General features: G+C 33.0%; 1 protein-coding gene across 5 annotated transcripts; it reads right to left on the bottom strand.

Moving 5' to 3' along the window:
* Nucleotides 1-6,194: 6,194 nt before the first annotated feature.
* LOC117322403 (alternative oxidase, mitochondrial-like) lies at nucleotides 6,195-23,742 on the bottom strand. Of its 5 annotated transcripts, none has more exons than XR_004531537.1 (11): nucleotides 23,438-23,742; nucleotides 22,491-22,597; nucleotides 17,758-17,892; nucleotides 15,251-15,314; nucleotides 14,761-14,852; nucleotides 13,879-13,997; nucleotides 13,453-13,545; nucleotides 12,359-12,471; nucleotides 11,976-12,053; nucleotides 6,434-11,084; nucleotides 6,195-6,397 (listed from the first exon to the last, which is right to left on the bottom strand). XR_004531537.1 is itself a non-coding variant. In XM_033877281.1 (10 exons), exons 1-10 carry the CDS (start codon nucleotides 23,585-23,587, stop codon nucleotides 10,959-10,961), a joined length of 1,077 nt encoding a protein of 358 aa, XP_033733172.1. In that variant the 5' UTR covers nucleotides 23,588-23,742; the 3' UTR covers nucleotides 6,195-10,958. The 5 variants fall into 5 exon arrangements, 1 of the variants encoding a protein (XP_033733172.1); XR_004531538.1 differs by having other exon boundaries at nucleotides 6,195-6,468; nucleotides 6,505-11,084; XR_004531539.1 differs by having other exon boundaries at nucleotides 6,505-11,084.
* Nucleotides 23,743-23,967: the final 225 nt, after the last annotated feature.

Here is a 23,967-nt window from a genome sequence, read left to right as displayed (position 1 = left end):
TATTGGTCACATTGACATGTGGACAATGAGGGCAGAAACCGTAACTGTCTATTGACATGTGGACAACGAGGGCAGAAACAGTATCGGTCAATTGACATGTGGACAACGAGGGCAGAAACCGTATCTGTCTATAATGTAGACTAAAGAATTGTTGTGTTCATAATTGTATGCTAATGTATTACTTACTGTTGTGTAAAGGATTACATATGCACTATTTATACGATTTTCTTCTGTGAGAAGAAATAGAATATATCATTGTTATAACTCTGATATTGTGTAAATATTTTCTATATGGTACGGAGTCTATCCTAACCAGACTACTCGATCCTGATTTTTCTGCAATGGCTAAAGAATTTGGTTCCAACAGTGAAACTGTAGACTCTTTAATCAGAAAGTCCCTGAAAATCGACAGAATTTTATTAGAGGTTTCCATGAGGACACTTTTGGTATAAATAATATTTATTCAGCATATGCCCTGTGATGCATTGATGAAGTGATGTATCATCATCAATTTATTTTACATTTTGGTGCAAAACAAGTTATACACTACTGATTTGATGTTGTGTTGTGATTTGTATATATTCAGGATGGCCATTCATTCAGGTTAGAATGATACAATTTCTATATTTATTATAAATATTTTATTTGTTTTGATAAAAGATATCCTATAAAATGACTTCATAATGTGCTCAAAACTTAGCTTAATTTTTTTTAAATTTTGTTTTAATACAAATTGCATTTTACAAAGCAAGCTAGTTCGTTTGATTTTAATTGTAATATTTTAGAATATTTAATGTATGGATGATTATATTTATTTATTTTGCTCATATGTTAAAATAGCTCATATTGATAAAGAGTCTGAGAGACATAGTATAGTGTAATTACCATATCTATCTGACAATCAGCCAATGTCGGGTAATAATTCAGCCCACAAATGTCTACTGCAGTTCAGTGAAAATGTTAACAAATATTTTATCATTATCATGGTCATGTACATGGTATGCCATAATTACCTGGCCATGTATATATATGTCATAATTACCTGGCCATGTACATGGTACGTCGTAATTACCTGGCCATGTATATGTACATCATAATTACCTGGCCATGTATATGTATGTCATAATTACCTGGCCATGTATATGTATGTCATAATTACCTGGCCATGTATATGTATGTCATAATTACCTTGCCATGTATATGTATGTCATAATTACCTTGCCATGTATATGTATGTCATAATTACCTGGCCATGTATATGTATGTCATAATTACCTGGCCATGTATATGTATGTCATAATTACCTGGCCATGTATATGTATGTCATAATTACCTGGCCATGTATATGTATGTCGTAATTACCTGGCCATGTATATGTATGCCGTAATTACCTGGCCATGTATATATATGTCGTAATTACCTGGCCATGTATATGTATGTCATAATTACCTGGCCATGTATATGTATGTCGTAATTACCTGGCCATGTATATATACAATGTATGTCGTAATTACCTGGCCATGTATATGTACATCATAATTACCTGGCCATGTATATGTATGTCATAATTACCTAGCCATGTATATGTACGTCGTAATTACCTGGCCATGTATATGTATGTCGTAATTACCTGGCCATGTATATGTATGTCATAATTACCTAGCCATGTATATGTACGTCGTAATTACCTGGCCATGTATATGTACATCATAATTACCTGGCCATGTATATGTATGTCATAATTACCTGGCCATGTATATGTATGTCGTAATTACCTGGCCATGTATATGTATTTCATAATTACCTGGCCATGTATATGTACGTCGTAATTACCTGGCCATGTATATGTATGTCATAATTACCTGGCCATGTATATGTATGTCATAATTACCTGGCCATGTATATGTATGTCATAATTACCTGGCCATGTATATGTATGTCATAATTACCTGGCCATGCATATGTATGTCATAATTACCTGGCCATGTATATGTATGTCATAATTTCCTGGCCATGTATATGTATGTCATAATTACCTGGCCATGTATATGTATGTCATAATTATCTGGCCATGTATATGTACATCATAATTACCTGGCCATTCATATGTATGTCATAATTACCTGGCCATGTATATGTATGTCATAATTACCTGGCCATGTATATATATGTCATAATTACCTGGCCATGTATATGTATGTCATAATTACCTGGCCATGTATATGTATGTCATAATTACCTGGCCATGTATATGTATGTCGTAATTACCTGGCCATGTATATATATGTCATAATTACCTGGCCATGTATATGTACGTCGTAATTACCTGGCCATGTACATGGTATGTCATAATTACCTGGCCATGTATATGTACGTCGTAATTACCTGGCCATGTATATGTACGTCGTAATTACCTGGCCATGTATATGTACGTCGTAATTACCTGGCCATGTATATGTATGTCATAATTACCTGGCCATGTATATGTATGTCATAATTACCTGGCCATGTATATGTACATGTATGTCATAATTACCTGGCCATGTATATATATGTCATAATTACCTGGCCATGTATATGTACATCGTAATTACCTGGCCATTCATAATTTCATATGTATGTCATAATTACCTGGCCATTCATATGTATGTCATAATTACCTGGCTATTTTGACCTTCTTGTATCATAGTTAATGAATTCGAGGAATGCAGTCCTGTATAAGGAAAAAAAATAAAAATATAATAATAATTATAATCAGATTTTCCCTGGCAGTAAGTCCAGAAGACAAACAACTTTCTTCTAGTAGATAAAGGTGAGCTTATTGTCGGACATGGGCTTATTGTCAGACATTGGCTTACCGGTACTGTCAAACATGGGCTTATTGCTGAAATATATATTATCAATTATTTAATGAAAACATTATTGAATATATTTGTCTTTTTATATGTTGTTTTCATGCTTATTTTGGGAGAATATTCTGGGTAAAATCCTGTATGTTGGAATGTTGTTCATTGAGGTAGCCACCAGCTACTACAAGAAAACTCTGCCTCAGAATGACCCTAGCTGTTCTCAGGGTGTTAAACTAAAAAAGAAATGATATCTCTGTGATAAGTGTAGCACTTGATTGAAACTTTTCAAATCATAGGGATTCATTGAAAAATACCAACAACACGACTACAATTGGTAATTATAGGATTATATAGACCCAATGTCATTTTATCTTGTAGCAAGTGTACATTTGACCCATGTGTTGTTTTATCTGTTGTAGAGAATGTGGAGTTTTATCAAGAAAGATTGTGTGGATTAATTACTGTTATGTGATAGCTTTGATTTAAACCATGTCATTTGTGTTGCTTTATCATGAAATATGTATCACAGTATTGATCAACATCATCATGAATCATTGAAATATGATATATCCTGCAAAATCTCCTAAATCCTAGAGGTTTGTCTCTTTAAGTGATATTTCCTCTTCAGCAGAACCTATGAGAAAACACCTCCTGGAATTTCGAGAATGCAGTAAACCTTGATGATGATTATGAAGTTGCCTCGTTTTTCGATCCATTTACTGGTTTGTTGAACAGTCCATCTTTTCTAGCGGCCCATGACTCCCTTTATAAAGTTACAAAATATACCCTTAGGGTTATTCCAGCAATATATATAACCGAACACATTGTATAAATTATATTTCCTGTTATGATATAATACAAAAATCTGAGATATACCCTCATCATAAGCCTATTCACAGTTTACTTAGAATACATCTATATTTTCACTTTATGGTTCCAAATTAGTCAAAATAATTTCAGTTTCTCTTTGACTGTTGTAGGTGTTGTGAATTATATCCATTACTCTGATAATTATTTTTAACTTTTAAATGTGTTTCTTGTCGCTTAATCTTAAAGTCTTGTTTACTCTAGATTTTGAATATTTTAATTTATATGAATTTGAATCAAAACTTCCTTCAATATTTTGGGAGATATTGTCTTCCGATGCTGAGAGTTACAATGTATGCTGAACTTGTCTCTGAATTTGTGTGTTGTGATTTGTACTTCTAATCATATTACCGAAATCTATGCAAATATCAATTTGATGAGTTGAAGCAGATCCTCTAAAAATTCTGAAAATTCATACAAGCTAGCTATTCATTTAATAAATGAATGTTTTGTAAGTTGATTTATACAAAATCATGTATTGGAAAATTAATCTATATTTATATCATCAACATGAATAGCCCGGTTCCAGGCTTTATTTTGACCCTCAAAAATGACCTCCAAAATATGCTAAAAGCTTAAATCTATTTCATCTATGTCCAGCCCCGACCAGCTATGTTGTATGGGGGCATAAAAAGTAACAAGAATATTATACATGTATATATAGATCAAGTTCCTCAAAGTTTATCTGGGCTCTAAGCCTTCACCAGTTAATGATAAATTTAATGGTTTTCAATAATATTTAATGGTATTCAATAATGATATTAAATGATATTTAATGATAAATTTCTGGTACAGGATAAAGTGAATCCTCTACACCAGACTCTGTACATGGTAATTGTCAGTTAGTATCAAGAATAAATTTTTTGAAAATTTTGTTTATATATTTATTGGCTTAAATCTCCGGAGATCTTGATTCCTGTAGAGATACTAGTCATTTTCCAGGTAAGGTGGATACCAAGGTCTCTCTGATATACTATACAGAGGGAGTGTCACAGCATCCTCCCTAATACAATTGATACTGAATTTTCACATTTTCTTGTTAATAGGCCGGTTTAATATATAATTTTGGCAATACATTGGGATGAATTCTTATCAAATTTGTTCAAATGAATGGCCACGTATGGGCTATCACTCAACATTAATCATGCATCAATTTGAAAATAAATAACATTTTCATTCAGTTACAGGATCTTAAGAATTACAGTGAAATGTTCGAAGTCTTCTGTATAGAAACTGGAAAAAATGGCAGTTCTCAGAATTTGTCATATTATATGGTATGTACCTGTATCTTATTTCATTTCAGGGTGATCGGATGCTTTTGATCAAAATAAATGATAACATTTTGAATTCATTTTGTTGTCAATTATTTTGAATTAGGTATTAATATCTCTGATTATTGGATTTCTGGTGTGTTTTCATTACTAAGAATTTTAGGATTCAAGCAAGCTTAATTTAGCAAGGTTTCTACAAATAGTGCAGTGTACTGGACAAGTTACAGATTCTCTTCATCATTTACTCAACTGAAGTATACAAAAAGTATATTGCCCACATTTCCAGACAATCTATAACGAAGGAACAAAGGGCAATAACTCTGTATATAAAGGAAAGATAGTTCCAAATATACACAGCTTCACAGAATAACTGTTCGTATGATATTAAGCTGAGAAATTTGAAAACAAACAGACCTTTGAAAAATAAGACAATACAGGTGTATAAGCTTTCAATAAAATTTATTTAGCTGCTTGGAACAAGTTTTCTACTTAACTATAAATAACATTTGTACAAACAAATCACTTCACACATTTTCTACTTAACTATAAATAACATTTGTACAAACAAATCACTTCACACACAAACTATTGGACAACATATGTACAAACAAATCACTTTACACACAAACTATTGGACAACATATGTACAAACAAACCACTTTACACACAAACTATTGGACAACAAAAAGAGTTACAACAAATATTTGGCATTATAGCTATTACAACAAAGCCTCCAAAATAGAAAATAGAACATTACGGTTCACTATGAAATGCTTAATTATATAATATACAGTAAAGCCTGTTGGACTGAACATCATTCATAATAACATGAAATAAGACATATATTAAAATTTGGACTTCATCAGGCCAGATATCAAGATAAGGAAAAAAGTTGACTGATTTGTAACAAGTTGTATAAATACATAAAAGGTACCAAATCTAGTAACCACTCAAAACAGGAACCTTTTTGTTTATTAATTATGGTATAAAATGTAACACAAGAAAAAAACATTCCCATAACTTTTTAATTTTATATGATATGAAAAGCACCTCAGGAATATATATTTTAGAAAGACAATTATAGAAGGAAATTTCTTACGAAGACAAGGATAAACATAGACATGTAAATAGTTTAGAGGTAGATGTGTACATAATGTTCCCTACTTTGTCTTGACCAGACATCCTATTGTGTTCCCTACTTTGTCTTAATCAGACAATCCTATTGTGTTCCCTACTTTGTCTAAATCAGACAATCCTATTGTATTCCCTACATTGTCTTGACCAGACATCCTATTGTTCCCTACTTTGTCTTAACCAGACATCCTATTGTATTCCCTACTTTGTCTTGACCAGACAATCCTATTGTGTTCCCTACTTTGTCTTGACCAGACATCCTATTGTGTTCCCTACCTTGTCTAAATCAGACAATCCTACTGTGTTCCCTACTTTGTCTTGACCAGACATCCTATTGTGTTCCCTACCTTGTCTAAATCAGACAATCCTATTGTGTTCCCTACTTTGTCTTGACCAGACATCCTATTGTGTTCCCTACTTTGTCTTGACCAGACATCCTATTGTGTTCCCTACTTTGTCTTGACCAGACATCCTATTGTGTTCCCTACTTTGTCTAAATCAGACAATCCTATTGTTCCCTACTTTGTCTTGACCAGACATCCTATTGTGTTCCCTACTTTGTCTTGACAAGACAATCCTATTGTGTTCCCTACTTTGTCTTGACCAGACATCTCATTGTGTTCCCTACTTTGTCTTGACAAGACAATCCTATTGTGTTCCCTACTTTGTCTTGACCAGACATCCTATTGTTCCCTACTTTGTCTTGACCAGACATCCTATTGTGTTCCCTACTTTGTCTTGACCAGACATCCTATTGTATTCCCTACTTTGTCTTGACCAGACATCTCATTGTGTTCCCTTCTTTGTCTTGACCAGACAATCCTATTGTGTTCCCTACTTTGTCTTGACCAGACATCTCATTGTGTTCCCTTCTTTGTCTTGACCAGACAATCCTATTGTGTTCCCTACTTTGTCTTGACCAGACATCCTATTGTGTTCCCTACTTTGTCTTGACCAGACATCTCATTGTGTTCCCTACTTTGTCTTGACAAGACAATCCTATTGTGTTCCCTACTTTGTCTTGACCAGACATCATATTTTTTTCCCTACTTTGTCTTGACAAGACAATCCTATTGTGTTCCCTACTTTGTCTTGACAAGACAATCCTATTGTGTTCCCTACTTTGTCTTGACCAGACATCCTATTGTGTTCCCTACTTTGTCTTGACCAGACAATCCTATTGTATTCCCTACTTTGTCTAAACCAGACATCCTATTGTGTTTCCTACTTTGTCTAAACCAGACATCCTATTGTGTTCCCTACTTTGTCTTGACCAGACATCCTATTGTGTTCCCTACTTTGTCTTGACCAGACATCCTATTGTGTTCCCTACTTTGTCTTAACCAGACATCCCATTGTGTTCCCTACTTTGTCTTAACCAGACATCCTATTGTGTTCCCTACTTTGTCTTGACCAGACAATCCTATTGTGTTCCCTTCTTTGTCTTGACCAGACATCCTATTGTGTTCCCTACTTTGTCTTGACCAGACATCTCATTGTGTTCCCTACTTTGTCTTGACCAGACAATCCTATTGTGTTCCCTACTTTGTCTTGACCAGACAATCCTATTGTTCCCTACTTTGTCTTGACCAGACATCATATTGTGTTCCCTACTTTGTCTAAATCAGACATCCTATTGTGTTCCTTACTTTGTCTTGACCAGACATCCTATTGTGTTCCTTACTTTGTCTAAATCAGACATCCTATTGTTCCCTACTTTGTCTTGACCAGACATCTCATTGTTCCCTACTTTGTCTTAACCAGACATCCTATTGTGTTCCCTACTTTGTCTTGACCAGACAATCCTATTGTGTTCCCTACTTTGTCTTGACCAGACAATCCTATTGTTCCCTACTTTGTCTTAACCAGACATCCTACTGTGTTCCCTACTTTGTCTTAACCAGACAATCCTATTGTGTTCCTTCCCAGGAAGCAAATTCTAGAAACCTTTTTACAAGGTCACTTTAATCTCCTTACAGTGTAATTCACAATAACTTTACACTGTAAATTTGATAAGAAACAGTACAAATAGGTTTTTTGTTGATTGACAGGTCAACAGACAAAATATATTTCTAAGATTAGAGAATCGGCATGCAGATATCTTATATTACACAGCAAGAGCAATAATTTAACAATTGCAAAACAACTTTAACTAAAATGATATATGAATCACTCTTGTTGGCCTGGATGGAAACACAAGAGGCCCCCAGAATCTCTGGGAGGAAAACGGAGCACCCAGGTGAATATCCATGGGGTCGTGCAGATAGATGACCCCATACCTTTTCATGTCTGATCGGGGAATTGAACCCTTGTTTGCCTGTGTCACCCTACCACCAATTAGAAGGGACTGACAAACTGAAGCTAAATTTAGACATAGACAGATCTGGGTTACATGCAGTAAGTACAACTAGATTCTTGCAAATTTGCTGCAAATTATTCTATTGTTATGAAATGTTTAGAGCCATTTGACACAAATTTAATTTGTGGATTTCTTGAAACAAGTTCTTGCAAACAACATAGTTTGTAGTAAAGGGTTATGTTTAATGACTTCGTCCAGTCTTTCTCTCTTTTTTAATTAATCATGACTATTTAATCAGAGTATAAATAAACTGGCTTGTATTGTCTGCTATACTTTTTCAACATTATGCTTTGAAAATACAAAATTTGTACAAATGAGTACTCCCTCTAGTGGAGGAATATGGTACTATATATATATAAGGCCAATAATCCTGTCCAATAAATGTAGACTTTGACTAATGTCAGCTGCTGAATGTGATGTTAGGATTCAAAAAGAAAAATCCTTAAAAACCAGTTTGTTCTAATTACGTACATAATTACGTTTTTACAGAACAGACATAACAATTAAGAAAATAAAAATACAACACTTCCCATGAATTAATTTGCATTAATTTGTTTATAAAATAACTTCCCATATGTAGTTCTAAAATAATACATAGTTGATAGTATGAAATATAGCTTAAAATAACCAGCAAATATTTTTATGATATACATGTATGTAAGCGTTTACTGCAGATTGTTTTCAAGGCATCTTTGCACAAAATTTAATACCCGCGAATTTGAACTAGGCTCGACTGTGGAGAACTGAGATATATATTACCCTCGTGAAATTTAACAAAACCATGTACTAGTATACAGTAATAGGAGAATTAACATTGTAAATGTCTCGATAAAAAACATATCTCTGAAAAAAAGTATTAGAGTAATGATTAATGTAACAGTTTGTAGAAAATGTAAAATATCAGGCCAAGTTTTGTTTAACATGAGTCTATGGTAGTTTTGTATGATAATTTTAAATTAAAAGTTCATTTTTTAAACAGACTTGAGGGTTGATCTAAGTATGAAAGCTAATTTGTTTATAATAACCATAACAATGCGATATTTTCTGCAATAATAAAAGTTATACAGATGGAATTGACCGAGAAAATACCTGTAATTACACGAAGAGAGTGTCATGCGGAGACAAATATATTACATTGTACCTGTATATAAAAACACAATTAAAAATAAAATTAACTACAAAACAAAATATCAATATTACCGGTAAAATTGTTAACAAAACTAACAAATAAAATACACTAATACAATAACGTACAACATAAACCATAGAACTATGATGGTTTATCATACACTAATTATACTTTACTGTATATTTACAATATGGCTAAAATTAGGGGGAAAATACTCAAAAATGTATATATTATAAGAGTGATCGGTTTTTTAAGGGGAAATATACCTTCATACTTACAAAAAGCATTATTTACTGTATATTTACAATATGGCTAAAATTAGGGGGAAAATACTCAAAAATGTATATATTATAAGAGTGATCAGTTTTTTAAGGGGAAATATACCTTCATACTTACAAAAGCATTATTTACATGATAATTGAAGGTAGATACTAAATTCTATTTAATATAAAAGTTATATATGGATTTAAGTTTCTTACTGACATAAACTGATCATGACATTAAATTATAGTTATCACATCATTAGCCTATTTTAAACATTAATAACATAATAAATACAGTCTGATGCAGACTAATAATGTTTTTCCATATCACAGTGTCATAGATAAATTATGCCACACAGAAATTATCTTGGCGATGAAAAGCACCATCTAAACTGAAATCTACGTATTTTATGCAACAGTTGGATTTCAATTTATTTTGAATCAAATTGCACTCTTGTCTCTGTTACACAAATGTACCAATTAACCTCAATCTATAATTAGTGAGGATATTCACTAAACGGCTCATTTCATTTCAATTTTTCGAACTTATTATATTATAAAATTTAATTTACTTATAGACATTAAAGAATTTATGAGATTTCTCTTTTCCATTATAATTGAAAGTAAAAGTTTTAAAACATATTCTTCATGACAACTACCCGGTATGTATGTACCAGGTACTCGTTATAAGATTTACATGCCAATAACAATACAATCCTCTTATTTGATATGTACAAACTGAAATCAGATACTTCATTAAACCGATATATGCTTCAGTACTCTAAAGGGGCTGTAAAGATTTCATTAAGAAAAACATTTAAAATGCGATAAGTGTAAAATAAAGTTCCCTCTACTGTGGTTGCGTCTTGGAAACACTTTAGATAATTTCCACAGGTATAAACTTCCCAAATCTGTATTCGGAATTTATCAAAAGAATCAATGGTAGAGAATTTCACAGTAAATCACTTTGTCGCAAAAAGTCAACAAGTCCCGACATCGTAAACTTAGGCTTCAGGCCATGGGCCCAGGGAGATCCAGTCGACCAAGGGCCGAGAGACAAAGTTTATATTAAAGTACACCAATCTCTCACTTGCCCGGTTTATAAGGATTGTAATCGTCCTCTTTGAGTGACGCTAACGTATGGTTGACCACCCGATGATGCGCCTCGTCGGCTCTTATGGCCAAAATTACATCCAGCATTGTAGCATTTTTCTGTAAATACAATAAATAGGATTTTAACTTATTACTACACACACAAGTAGAACTGGCCAATGAGGCAGCTGTCAAAAGATACATCTTAACAAGGAATCACTGAGCGATACTTAAATCCCCTTAACGGTTCATTATCCAAGAATTGATGTCATTTTCAGTGATGATGGTGACATTGACATTTGACCTTTGACCTTCAGACTTGAGGAACAATTATGAGGAAACACTTACAATGAGAAAGAAGTGTGTTAAGATTCACAAGAACTTGCATTAGGGTGTAGAAATTATAATCCAGACAAAAGGATCATCCCAAGGGATCTCATGTTAGGGAGCAGAAACAGTGACCTCAACCTTTGGTCTTTTGACAGGAAAAGAATTTTGAAGCCAGCACTTCCAATAGGAAAGCAGTGTGTGAAGGTCGAGTTTGATCAAATTTTCTTTTTCAGTAACATTGACCTTGACCTCAGTTCTTTTGACCCAAAAAGAAACCTGCAAGCAAGGACGTTTGACAAGGAAGCAGTGTGTGAAGGTTGAGTTTGATCGAGAAAACAAAATTTTCTATTAAAAGTGACACTGACCTTGACTTCAGTTCTTTTGACCCCCCAAAAAATCTCAATCAAGGACATTTGACAATTAAGGAAGCAGTGTGTGACGCCTGAGTTTAATCAGTCCACTAGAACTGAGTTATTATCAGGGAACGGTGATGCGAACAGATACCATGGGCAAAGGCATACAATGTCCCTGATATTTTATTGGTAGGATAATTACTGACATTAGTCTGATAATAGTAGCTGAGTATGACTAATTATTCGCAATGTTCGATGAGAATGGCTTTAACAATTGTTATTGATAGGGACGAGTGCCTGATCAACAAATATGGTAGGTGAGACTTACATCAAGTTTCCAGTAACGGATGGCCAGGTCTGGTGCCTCCTGTGTCTGCCAGTGTTTCATCGGTCCATCTTTGATATCCTACCATAAAGAAATAACACAATAGTGAAACAAATTTGTCTTTGTTACATACATTTACACTTTAAAATGTAGTACTAAGTATTCATTTACAGATCTTAAAATAAAATTTTATCAAACTGAAAACTGTTGATGCCATTTCCATTCAGTTAAGAAATAAAAATTCCTAACCAATATTGACATTTGAAATTGACTCAAACTACAGTTATTTGTCTTGGTGTATCTTTATAGTCAGATTCACTGATGACCCTGACCTATTCACAATGACCCAGTGACCTTTCTTTATTGACCTCTGAACTCTTACTGACCTTGAGACATTTAGAATAGGTTATTACTGCTTCCTCTTCCAAGTACCCTACAAATCTGTGACAAAATCGGGGGCTGAACAGGTACGCAAAACTGAAGAACGTCACAAATATACCTGTAAAAGAAAAAATATAGTTAGCTGTATGTTTATTTATTCTCCCTGCAATATTGAGCCAAAACTAGTTCCATCTCCTTAAAAGTTCAGACTGATTTCAAGCCATTATAAGAGTTTCAATAAAGACAACTACTTTGGCCTACCCCCATTTTCCCACTGACCTTGACCAAGTTTCCCCCATCTTTAAAATGACGTTAATTGACCCGTCATCTTTTCATTACCCTTGACCCATCACCACACTGACCTTGACCTCTCCTGTTTATACCCATTTTGTTTCTAATGCTGTGTTTGAGCATTTAATGCCTCCAGCCTCTCTCTCAAGTTTTTCAGTCTATATGAAGGTGAAGTAGCATCAAAGTCACTTTCTATAGTTAATGATATTCGTGTGACCTACTACTTACCTTATGGAGTCACTTTCTATAGTTAATGATATTCGTGTGACCTACTACTTACCTTATGGAGTCACTTTCTATAGTTAATGATATTCGTGTGACCTACTACTTACCTTATGGAGTCACTTTCTATAGTTAATGATATTCGTGTGACCTACTACTTACCTTATGGAGTCACTTTCTATAGTTAATGATATTCGTGTGACCTACTACTTACCTTATGGAGTCACATTCTGCTGTTAATGATATTCATGTGACCTGCTACTAACATTGCGAAAGCACATTCTACAGTTAATGATATTCATGTGACCTGCTACTATTTATCTTATGGAGTCAAATTCTATCGTTAATAATATTCGTGTGGCTTACTACTTACCTTATACAGTCAAATTCTACATTTTATGATATTTGTATGACCTACTACTTAATACCTTATGGAGTCACATTCTAGAGTTAATGATATTCATGTGACCTGCTTCTACCTTAATTATTGTGTCACATTCTACAGTTAATGATATTCGTGTGACCTACTATTCAGTTTATGGAGTCACATTCTACAGTTAATGATATACATGTGACCTATACTGACCTTGAGCTCCTATTACACATCCTCTGAATAGCCAGGTAGGTTGTCGTAGCTGTAATGCTGTCATCAGATGCATTCTTTCATTCTCGGCTTCCTCTGTGTAAATCAAACATACGCCATTATTGTATATAAAACACACGTAACCTCAAGATACAAGGGTTTTAAACAGTTACTGGAAACATTAAACCATTCATGTTAACAGACATGTAAAAACATCATAGCAGATTTAACAGATATTAAAAAAGTATTTGGAAACTTTTGCCCTATGACAAAAAAATGTTTTTTGCTTTTTTTAGAATTTGCTGCAAGCATAAATTGTGGGATGCTTGTAGTAGGGGGTAGGGAAAGTTTTGGTATTTTGTTACATTTGCCTTCTACTCTTGATGACTCAGATATTTCATAGTTGGTCGTCCTCCAAACATTATATACCTAGAAGTGTGTGGATCCAGCCGTGGTCCCTCTCCAGTCTCCGTAGTGAGTGGAGATGCCGTGTCATGGCTGCCACCATACCTGGCACTCCGGCAACAGTCTCGAGGAAACAGATTCTTCTACAAAAAAACAGAATGAATATAAAAAAATATCTGAATAACCATGTGGCAGAAAAATTTAGAAGTGTATTTTGATAAGAAATTGATGGCCTATTTAATAAATGATTTGTTACGCAAGTTACAATCCTTTTTGCAAATAAATATATAGAGGATCTATTTAACAGTGTCTTTAGTAATACCAAATATATTTCACGAGTGGGGCTAGCATTTTGATATTTTTCACTCATGCTGCACACTCGTTAAAATTATCAAAATATTAGCCACTTGAGTGGAACATACTTGGTATTACTGAAAAAACTGTTAGATTTTCTGTGTATTTTATTTTATAACAAAATATACCTGATAAGCTTTTAATTTTCCCCATTGTCATTCCATTGTCATTTCTAAGCAGTCTTCGTATTGGTCAAATCATAAAAAGTGATATTTTTCACTGTATAGTGAAATATATCACTTTTATAGAATTAATATTTTTCTATATTTCACTGGTAAAAATGTAATAAATAATTAATTATTATTAATTCACATTGAACATATACATGAAAGTATTCTTTTTGTCTGTCATACCATTGTTTATTGTTTTGTAAAACAATTGGCCATGAAGAAAAACTTAACTTAATGTTTGATCATCCTTAGCTTGAAACAATCGTTCTTTATGACTTAATCTTAAAATATTTTCTAGTCACTACGAATCATTAACTAATTACAAAACTGCAACAAATTCAAGAAACATGTTAAATATATAGCTAATTAATAAGTTACTTACAAAACCCATTTTCTTTCTGTTCTCTCACCAAAATTGAACAAGGTCAAAAGGTCAAAAGATTTTCTCATCAGTTTCACACAGTAGAAAGCTATCTGTAACACGATAGCGAGATTGTACATACAACCCCACAAAAGAGGCAGATAGGGCCTGTATATCACAGAGAACATTGGGGTAATACATATGAATGAGAATAATACATGCCTGTTAAAGCCTTAAAGGTAATAAAATATTAAAATCAGTTGTAATTTTTTTCCAGAATACGAAGGGAAATAACTCTTACAATTATTATCAAACCAAACGATTAATAACTTAAGATAGCACTATAAAATGTGAAAGTAATATTGCTGACCACCTAGTTAAAAAAAATAGAGATTTCTCGAACATAAAAGTTTAAAAACAGACTTACAATATACATATCATATGTAATATTTTTAATTCATGACATACATTTTCGTTTACAAAGTGAAATAGATAATTCATGTTTACTCACCTTATCAACAAACCCTTCAGGTGGTTTGTGTGTGATTTCAACATTTTCAAGTTCATCCTGTGACCTACATAAACATAAAGATAAAATTTTATTACTTTAGCATCTTATTGAATTGTTTGTGTGGCAGGGCTTCATCAATGGGTCAACCTATAACGAGTATCACCATATCTAATCTAACATAAGCCCCCACCCCTAGTGTAAAAATTAAGTATTTAAGTTTGAAGAGGGCTTATTTATGTACCTTTTAAACTACTGCATTGTATTTTAAAATTAATGATTCTGCAGAAATAAGGAAGGGGGCTTATTTGTGGACAGTGGCTTATTTGTGAATAAATCAAGTTTATTAAAAGCTTAATTATAAATTAATCAAATATCTGTGCATATAATTTGAGAAATTAGATACATTTCAAAAAAAGGGTTGGTGTGTTAATTGGTATTGGTTGGGGCTTAAGTTAGTGAAAGGAAATTTTCTTCAGCATCTTGGAAAGTGAAGGAACATATTTTTAATTGTTAGTAGCAAAAACAAACAGGTTTAAATGAGTTAAACTTTATCATTATTTTCCAGCCCTCGACCCCTTCCCAATCACATCAGGACGGCAATTGTATTTTTTTTGGGCTAAGTTTAATATAATCTGAAATACCATAGTCTAATTCAATAAATATGATAGTTGTCTTATGATTTAATTAACACCCAACTCAACCCCTACCCCTATACAGAGTTTCCTCTGGCCCTGATACCAGACGTGTTGGTGTCAAGGCCAGAGGAAACTACCCTACCCTAACCCAAACCCTATTCCGACCCATCCACACAGGCACTGCATTTTTTAATTAGCTATACCGGTATGTCTTAATTAGGTACTGCATCATTTAATTAGCTATACCGGTATGTCTTAATTAGGTACTGCATCTTTTAATTAGCTACACCGTCCGGTATGTCTTAATTAGGCACTGCATCTTTTAATTAGCTATACCGGTATGTCTTAATTAGGTACTGCATCATTTAATTAGCTATACCGGTATGTCTTAATTAGGTACTGCATCTTTTAATTAGCTATACCGGTATGTCTTAATTAGGTACTGCATCTTTTAATTAGCTATACCGGTATGTCTTAATTAGGTACTGCATCATTTAATTATCTATACTTGTATATGTCTTAATTAGGTACTGCATCATTTAATTAGCTATACCGGTATGTCTTAATTAGGCACTGCATCATTTAATTAGCTATACTTGTATATGTCTTAATTAGGCACTGCATCATTTAATTAGCTATACCGGTATGTCTTAATTAGGTACTGCATCATTTAATTAGCTATACCGGTATGTCTTAATTAGGTACTGCATCATTTAATTAGCTATACTTGTATATGCCTTAATTAGGCACTGCATCATTTAATTAGCTATACCGGTATGTCTTAATTAGGTACTGCATCATTTAATTAGCTATACCGGTATGTCTTTATTAGGCACTGCATCATTTAATTAGCTGTAGTTGTATGTCTTAATTAGGTACTGCATCATTTAATTAGCTATACCGGTATGTCTTTATTAGGCACTGCATCATTTAATTAGCTATACTTGTATATGTCTTAATTAGGCACTGCATTATTTAATTAGCTATACCGGTATGTCTTAATTAGGTACTGCATCATTTAATTAGCTATACCGGTATGTCTTAATTAGGCACTGCATCATTTAATTAGCTATACCGGTATGTCTTAATTAGGTACTGCATCATTTAATTAGCTATACCGGTACGTCTTAATTAGGTACTGCATCATTTAATTAGCTATACTTGTATATGTCTTAATTAGGCACTGCATCATTTAATTAGCTATACCGGTATGTCTTAATTAGGTACTGCATCATTTAATTAGCTATACCGGTATGTCTTAATTAGGTACTGCATCATTTAATTAGCTATACTTGTATATGCCTTAATTAGGCACTGCATCATTTAATTAGCTATACCGGTATGTCTTAATTAGGTACTGCATCATTTAATTAGCTATACCGGTATGTCTTTATTAGGCACTGCATCATTTAATTAGCTGTAGTTGTATGTCTTAATTAGGTACTGCATCATTTAATTAGCTATACCGGTATGTCTTAATTAGGTACTGCATCATTTAATTAGCTACACCGTCCGGTATGTCTTAATTAGGTACTGCATCATTTAATTAGCTATACCGGTATGTCTTCATTAGGCACTGCATCTTTTAATTAGCTATACCGGTATGTCTTAATTAGGTACTGCATCATTTAATTAGCTACACCGTCCGGTATGTCTTAATTAGGTACTGCATCATTTAATTAGCTATACCGGTATGTCTTAATTAGGCACTGCATCATTTAATTAGCTATACCGGTATGTCTTAATTAGGTACTGCATCATTTAATTAGCTATACCGGTATGTCTTAATTAGGTACTGCATCTTTTAATTATCTATACTTGTATGTCTTAATTAGTGTAAATGAATTTGTATACAAACAGACCCTAACTCACCATATTGGGTGTGGGAGGGCATGTGTACCGACAGGTGGGTGATACGTCTCTGTTACTTCTGATGTACTCCCCGTTACCTTGGTAACCGTTGTTGCTGCGGTTGTAGTGGATACCGACTTCAATGCTTCTGACGTCCTGATGGATGAATTAAAAAGAAATTATTACACACCATTAATTGACCAACAGAGGGACGGTTAGGATTTCTCAATCAATCTTGGACATGTTTATATGATGAAACAGTTCAATATTATAAGCCTGTCATCACCGAGGTATTCAAAAAAAAAAAATAATTCATTATGATGAAAGCATATAGGTAGCAGTGTACAGTAAAAATGCCAAATTCTGAAAAATATGGCACATGTTTTAGATATGTAAACATTGCCAGTTAACCTTACATATAACCTCTAATAAAGTATATATATTTGAAATCTGTACAACATTTGCAATTTTAATAGAGCTCTGAAGGATAAGTAAACTGATATTTTCTGTGATTTTTAGAGCTGTGAATACCATGGTAACAGCTTAAAAAATTCTCAAAAATTGCAAAATATTATGATATTTGACCCTAAATGGCACAATTCTCTACACAATTTTTTTTCTGAAACCTATTTAAAATTAAATATCTCTATCCCAAAGACAGAATTAATCTTGTTTGGACATATGTTGTAAATTAAGTTTTTCCGCTATCTTACCTTTTCCGTGGGCTTCCATTTTGCGCTGTAGGCAAAACTAAATTTCCTGTGTAAACACACGTTCGGAAAATCCGGATATTTAAAATCCGGAACCAATTTATTGATTTTTGTTTTAATAAATGTGAAGCCTGTATGTACTACTTCATACTGAATATACCAATTATAGTGTACAGTTATTTTTTCATTTTTTATGCATATCATAATACAGGAGTTATTTGCTTAACAAAAAAATTGCCCATGGCCAGGCTGTCTTACTGTGGTGTGCTACCTTATACATCACTTTTTTAAATTCTAATTTTACTAAAAACCCAATGAATGTCTAGAATATGTTCCGACGAACAAAATGACATATCGGGTTACTGTGTATCTTTAATAGTCACCGAGTATTGCTGATTTCCCTGAGAGGTGTATTTTGACAACTTTTTCTCCCAATCCAGTAATAAGGGGAGGTAATTTTAAAGATGAAAACTCCCATAATTCTGTATATCTCTTGAATAAAGTTGTGTTTTGAGTTGAATGTGGTACTTTGAGTCTCTGTGCATGTAATCAAGCAAAAAATACTATACAACTATCAAATTTAGCCTTGTAATATGACGTCATAGTTACCATGACGTCATCAGTAACTATGACGTCATCAGATGGTATCTATGACGTCATAAATACTCAATGGTGTCATAATAAATAACCAAATTCCTTTCCAAACCTCAGCTTAGCAACACATGCAATATTCTAACTGATAAATCATGACATGACATCCAAGATTTCAAAATGTCATGCCTATGACATCAAAGTCATCTGTTTCCACCCCGGTAATTCAGATATGTACCAATGATCATATGAAAGTGTCCGCTGATCCCATTTTATGCGGAAAAAGCTATTTTTTCTGCTTTACCGAAGGAAATGACAATAATTGACAATATTGTATCAACCGTACACTCAATCAATTGAAATTACATGCTTACCATTGTATAAATAAACTGAAAATAATGGTTTCACCAAATATTTCAAAAAATAACACTTACTGTAATAGTTTCCATGGATACGGGGTAATAAATCAGGTAAAACAAACCAGAATTCAGTCTATATGGTTTGTTAGATACCCAATAAGTTATTTTGGGTTTGTTATAAAACATAGAATATCTTTTCAATTTACACTGACTCATTAACATTATGCTTAATTAACCCACCCTTAAAATGGGTAGATATGCGAGTTACCTCCCTTGATTCCTCTAATATGACAAGCCAGATAATAAACAAGTTTTAGATTGTTTTTATGCATTTTTGAGCAATAATGAATTAAAATGAAGCTTAATCAAGCATAATTCAGCACAATTTCCAAAAATAACATTTTTCAGCCCTTATAAGGTAGCAGTGTACAGTAAAAATGCCAAATTCTGAAAAATATGGCACATGTTTTAGATATGTAAACATTGCCAGTTAACCTTACATATAACCTCTAATAAAGTATATATATTTGAAATCTGTACAACATTTGCAATTTTAATAGAGCTCTGAAGGATAAGTAAACTGATATTTTCTGTGATTTTTAGAGCTGTGAATACCATGGTAACAGCTTAAAAAATTCTCAAAAATTGCAAAATATTATGATATTTGACCCAAAATGGCACAATTCTCTACACAATTTTTTTTCTGAAACCTATTTAAAATTAAATATCTCTATCCCAAAGACAGAATTAATCTTGTTTGGACATATGTTGTAAATTAAGTTTTTCCGCTATCTTACCTTTTCTGTGGGCTTCCATTTTGCGCTGTAGGCAAAACTAAATTTCCTGTGTAAACACACGTTCGGAAAATCCGGATATTTAAAATCCGGAACCAATTTATTGATTTTTGTTTTAATAAATGTGAAGCCTGTATGTACTACTTCATACTGAATATACCAATTATAGTGTACATTTATTTTTTCATTTTTTATACATATCATAATACAGGAGTTATTTGCTTAACAAAAAAATTGCCCATGGCCAGGCTGTCTTACTGTGGTGTGCTACCTTATACATCACTTTTTTAATTCTAATTTTACTAAAAACCCATGAATGTCTAGAATATGTTCCGACGAACAAAATGACATATCGGGTTACTGTGTATCTTTAATAGTCACCGAGTATTGCTGATTTCCCTGAGAGGTGTATTTTGACAACTTTTTCTCCCAATCCAGTAATAAGGGGAGGTAATTTTAAAGATGAAAACTCCCATAATTCTGTATATCTCTTGAATAAAGTTGTGTTTTGAGTTGAATGTGGTACTTTGAGTCTCTGTGCATGTAATCAAGCAAAAAATACTATACAACTATCAAATTTAGCCTTGTAATATGACGTCATAGTTACCATGACGTCATCAGTAACTATGACGTCATCAGATGGTATCTATGACGTCATAAATACTCAATGGTGTCATAATAAATAACCAAATTCCTTTCCAAACCTCAGCTTAGCAACACATGCAATATTCTAACTGATAAATCATGACATGACATCCAAGATTTCAAAATGTCATGCCTATGACATCAAAGTCATCTGTTTCCACCCCGGTAATTCAGATATGTACCAATGATCATATGAAAGTGTCCGCTGATCCCATTTTATGCGGAAAATGCTATTTTTTCTGCTTTACCGAAGGAAATGACAATAATTGATAATATTGTATCAGCCGTACACTCAATCCATTGAAATTAAATTAGATGCTTAGTCTTAAATAAATAAACTGAAAATAATGGTTTCACCAGAATTAAAAAAAAATAACACTTACTGTAATAGGTTCCATGGATACGGGGTAATAAATCAGGTAAAACAAACCAGAATTCAGTCTATATGGTTTGTTAGATACCCAATAAGTTATTTTGGGTTTGTTATAAAACATAGAATATCTTTTCAATTTACACTGACTCATTAACATTATGCTTAATTAACCCACCCTTAAAATGGGTAGATATGCGAGTTACCTCCCTTGATTCCTCTAATATGACAAGCCAGATAATAAACAAGTTTTAGATTGTTTTTATGCATTTTTGAGCAATAATGAATTAAAATGAAGCTTAATCAAGCATAATTCAGCACAATTTCCAAAAATAACATTTTTCAGCCCTTATAAGGTAGCAGTGTACAGTAAAAATGCCAAATTCTGAAAAATATGGCACATGTTTTAGATATGTAAACATTGCCAGTTAACCTTACATATAACCTCTAATAAAGTATATATATTTGAAATCTGTACAACATTTGCAATTTTAATAGAGCTCTGAAGGATAAGTAAACTGATATTTTCTGTGATTTTTAGAGCTGTGAATACCATGGTAACAGCTTAAAAAATTCTCAAAAATTGCAAAATATTATGATATTTGACCCTAAATGGCACAATTCTCTACACAATTTTTTTTCTGAAACCTATTTAAAATCAAATATCTCTATCCCAAAGACAGAATTAATCTTGTTTGGACATATGTTGTAAATTAAGTTTTTCCGCTATCTTACCTTTTCCGTGGGCTTCCATTTTGCGCTGTAGGCAAAACTAAATTTCCTGTGTAAACACACGTTCGGAAAATCCGGATATTTAAAATCCGGAACCAATTTATTGATTTTTGTTTTAATAAATGTGAAGCCTGTATGTACTAATTCATACTGAATATACCAATTATAGTGTACATTTATTTTTTCATTTTTTATACATATCATAATACAGGAGTTATTTGCTTAACAAAAAAATTGCCCATGGCCAGGCTGTCTTACTGTGGTGTGCTACCATATGAGACACTTGTCAGATATAATGGCTGAAGTGGGGATATTTCTTGACTAGAGATACCCAGAAGTAAATACATGTAGATCTAATGAAAACAATAGTTCAGAACGCATATATGTTTAGTGTTGTATAATTCAATGGAATTAATTTTGGTTGGACAAACCTTAATTTTTTATCAAAATCTTATTTTTCATGACAATTAATCTTGTTAAGATTTGAACCTTGAAGGTAAACATCAAAATGAATTTCACACGAAAGTGATGCAATTGTGAAATGAAAACTTACTTGAAATGTTCTAAATGACCTGGATCAGGTATTTTTTCAAAGTTTCCTTCTTTGTATTTCTTAACATGATCGTCCACTTCCTCTTTAGTAGCAACATAATTTCTTACCTGATGCAAAATTAAAGACAATTTGATCATATCAATTAATTTTCTGCATATTTCGTATACTTTTATGAAATTACAGTTCAACATGTTTTTACATGTGTACATATAACATTTATTGTTGTTTCATCATTAAATTATATAATTTTTCCAGCTGTTGTTATGTAATTCAAATATATTATATGTATCAGAACCGTTAATTGTGTAGGTATATAGTATGTAGTTGTAATAAATCTAATAGGTGTTTTTACAAACACAAAATAAGGTACATATGTATATATAGTCTTAAAAGTCCAAGTTTCCATCAAATCTCATTTCTGAAAAGTGAGGAAAAAAAAATAAGCGCCCCTGTGCACCCTAACAAAACACTCCCATAATCGTCATCATTGACAGAGGCGAGTTAAAATGAAAAAAAAAGAAAACTTGAAATGTAATAAAACGTGCATTATAAAACCGGCTGGATGATGAGTTCTTACATATTTACTTTCATCAGAATCATGATGTAACTTATTTATATCTTAATACACAACAAAAACAGGTTGATACATATATACTATTATACTACGGATTATTTCTTAAACTACTGATTTTTTCATCTTAAAATGTTATGCCATGGATAGATACATTCCTGGATATGCGCTATAAATAATAATGGAATAGGTTTAGTGTCATTAACATGCAAGTGGTCTTAATAGGCCAAATACGGTAATTCAATACGGTATCTACCATTTCCGGTACTTACTTACATGTGCTTTTGAACAAGTGAAGTAAACATATTGTGTCGATACCGCGATATATAACGATATCAAGATATGTATTATATCTCTGTAATCATATAATACTTACGGAACACATGTCTGGCCGAACAGGTGCCCGGTGAAGCCAGAGGTGGTTTACAACAAATCCTTGTTTCACTTTCACGGGAGGAGCAATGGCCGTTATGTTTTTCAACGCATTCTCCGCGCCACATCGAACTAGCATCCGAGATGTTAACATTGTTGATCTCAATTCCTTATCGCTATCGAGCTGTTTTTAGTAGTAAAGTTACATTTACAACACCAGCGGATTGCATTCACCTTATATAACCGACATCAACCAGTCAGCCAGGGTCACCCAGAACGTTAACTTATCGCGCATGCTCATTCAGCATATTTCGTCATGTTCTCGTCAATTTTTTTTCTAAAAATAGATTTCATTTTGACTTTAGGAAACACCTCTGTTGTTGAATGTCGACATAGACAATGTTTACGATTTGAATGTGAATTCCTATGTATAGTTAACTATGACATCCTTTTAATATGAAACGATTCAAGTAAATTAAAGGATGAAATGTACGAATACTCATAATTACAAATTTGATGACGTCACACCTATAG

This window comes from Pecten maximus, chromosome 2 (assembly GCF_902652985.1).
Source record: "Pecten maximus chromosome 2, xPecMax1.1, whole genome shotgun sequence".
Classification (NCBI taxonomy): domain Eukaryota; kingdom Metazoa; phylum Mollusca; class Bivalvia; order Pectinida; family Pectinidae; genus Pecten; species Pecten maximus.
Note: the sequence above shows the minus strand (reverse complement) of the source record. Positions and strands in the feature narration are given on the sequence as shown.

What these genes read in the sequence shown, in the direction of transcription:
- LOC117322403 (XM_033877281.1), bottom strand. Translation starts at nt 23,587, where the DNA reads ATGTTAACATCTCGGATGCTAGTTCGATGTGGCGCGGAGAATGCGTTG. An exon ending in CCTATTCTAAATGTCTCAAG is followed by an intron (nt 12,054 to 12,358) that starts GTCAGTAAGAGT and finishes TCTTTATGGTAG; the next exon opens with GATATCAAAGATGGACCGAT. An exon ending in TCCGTTACTGGAAACTTGAT is followed by an intron (nt 11,085 to 11,975) that starts GTAAGTCTCACC and finishes TTGTATTTACAG; the next exon opens with AAAAATGCTACAATGCTGGA.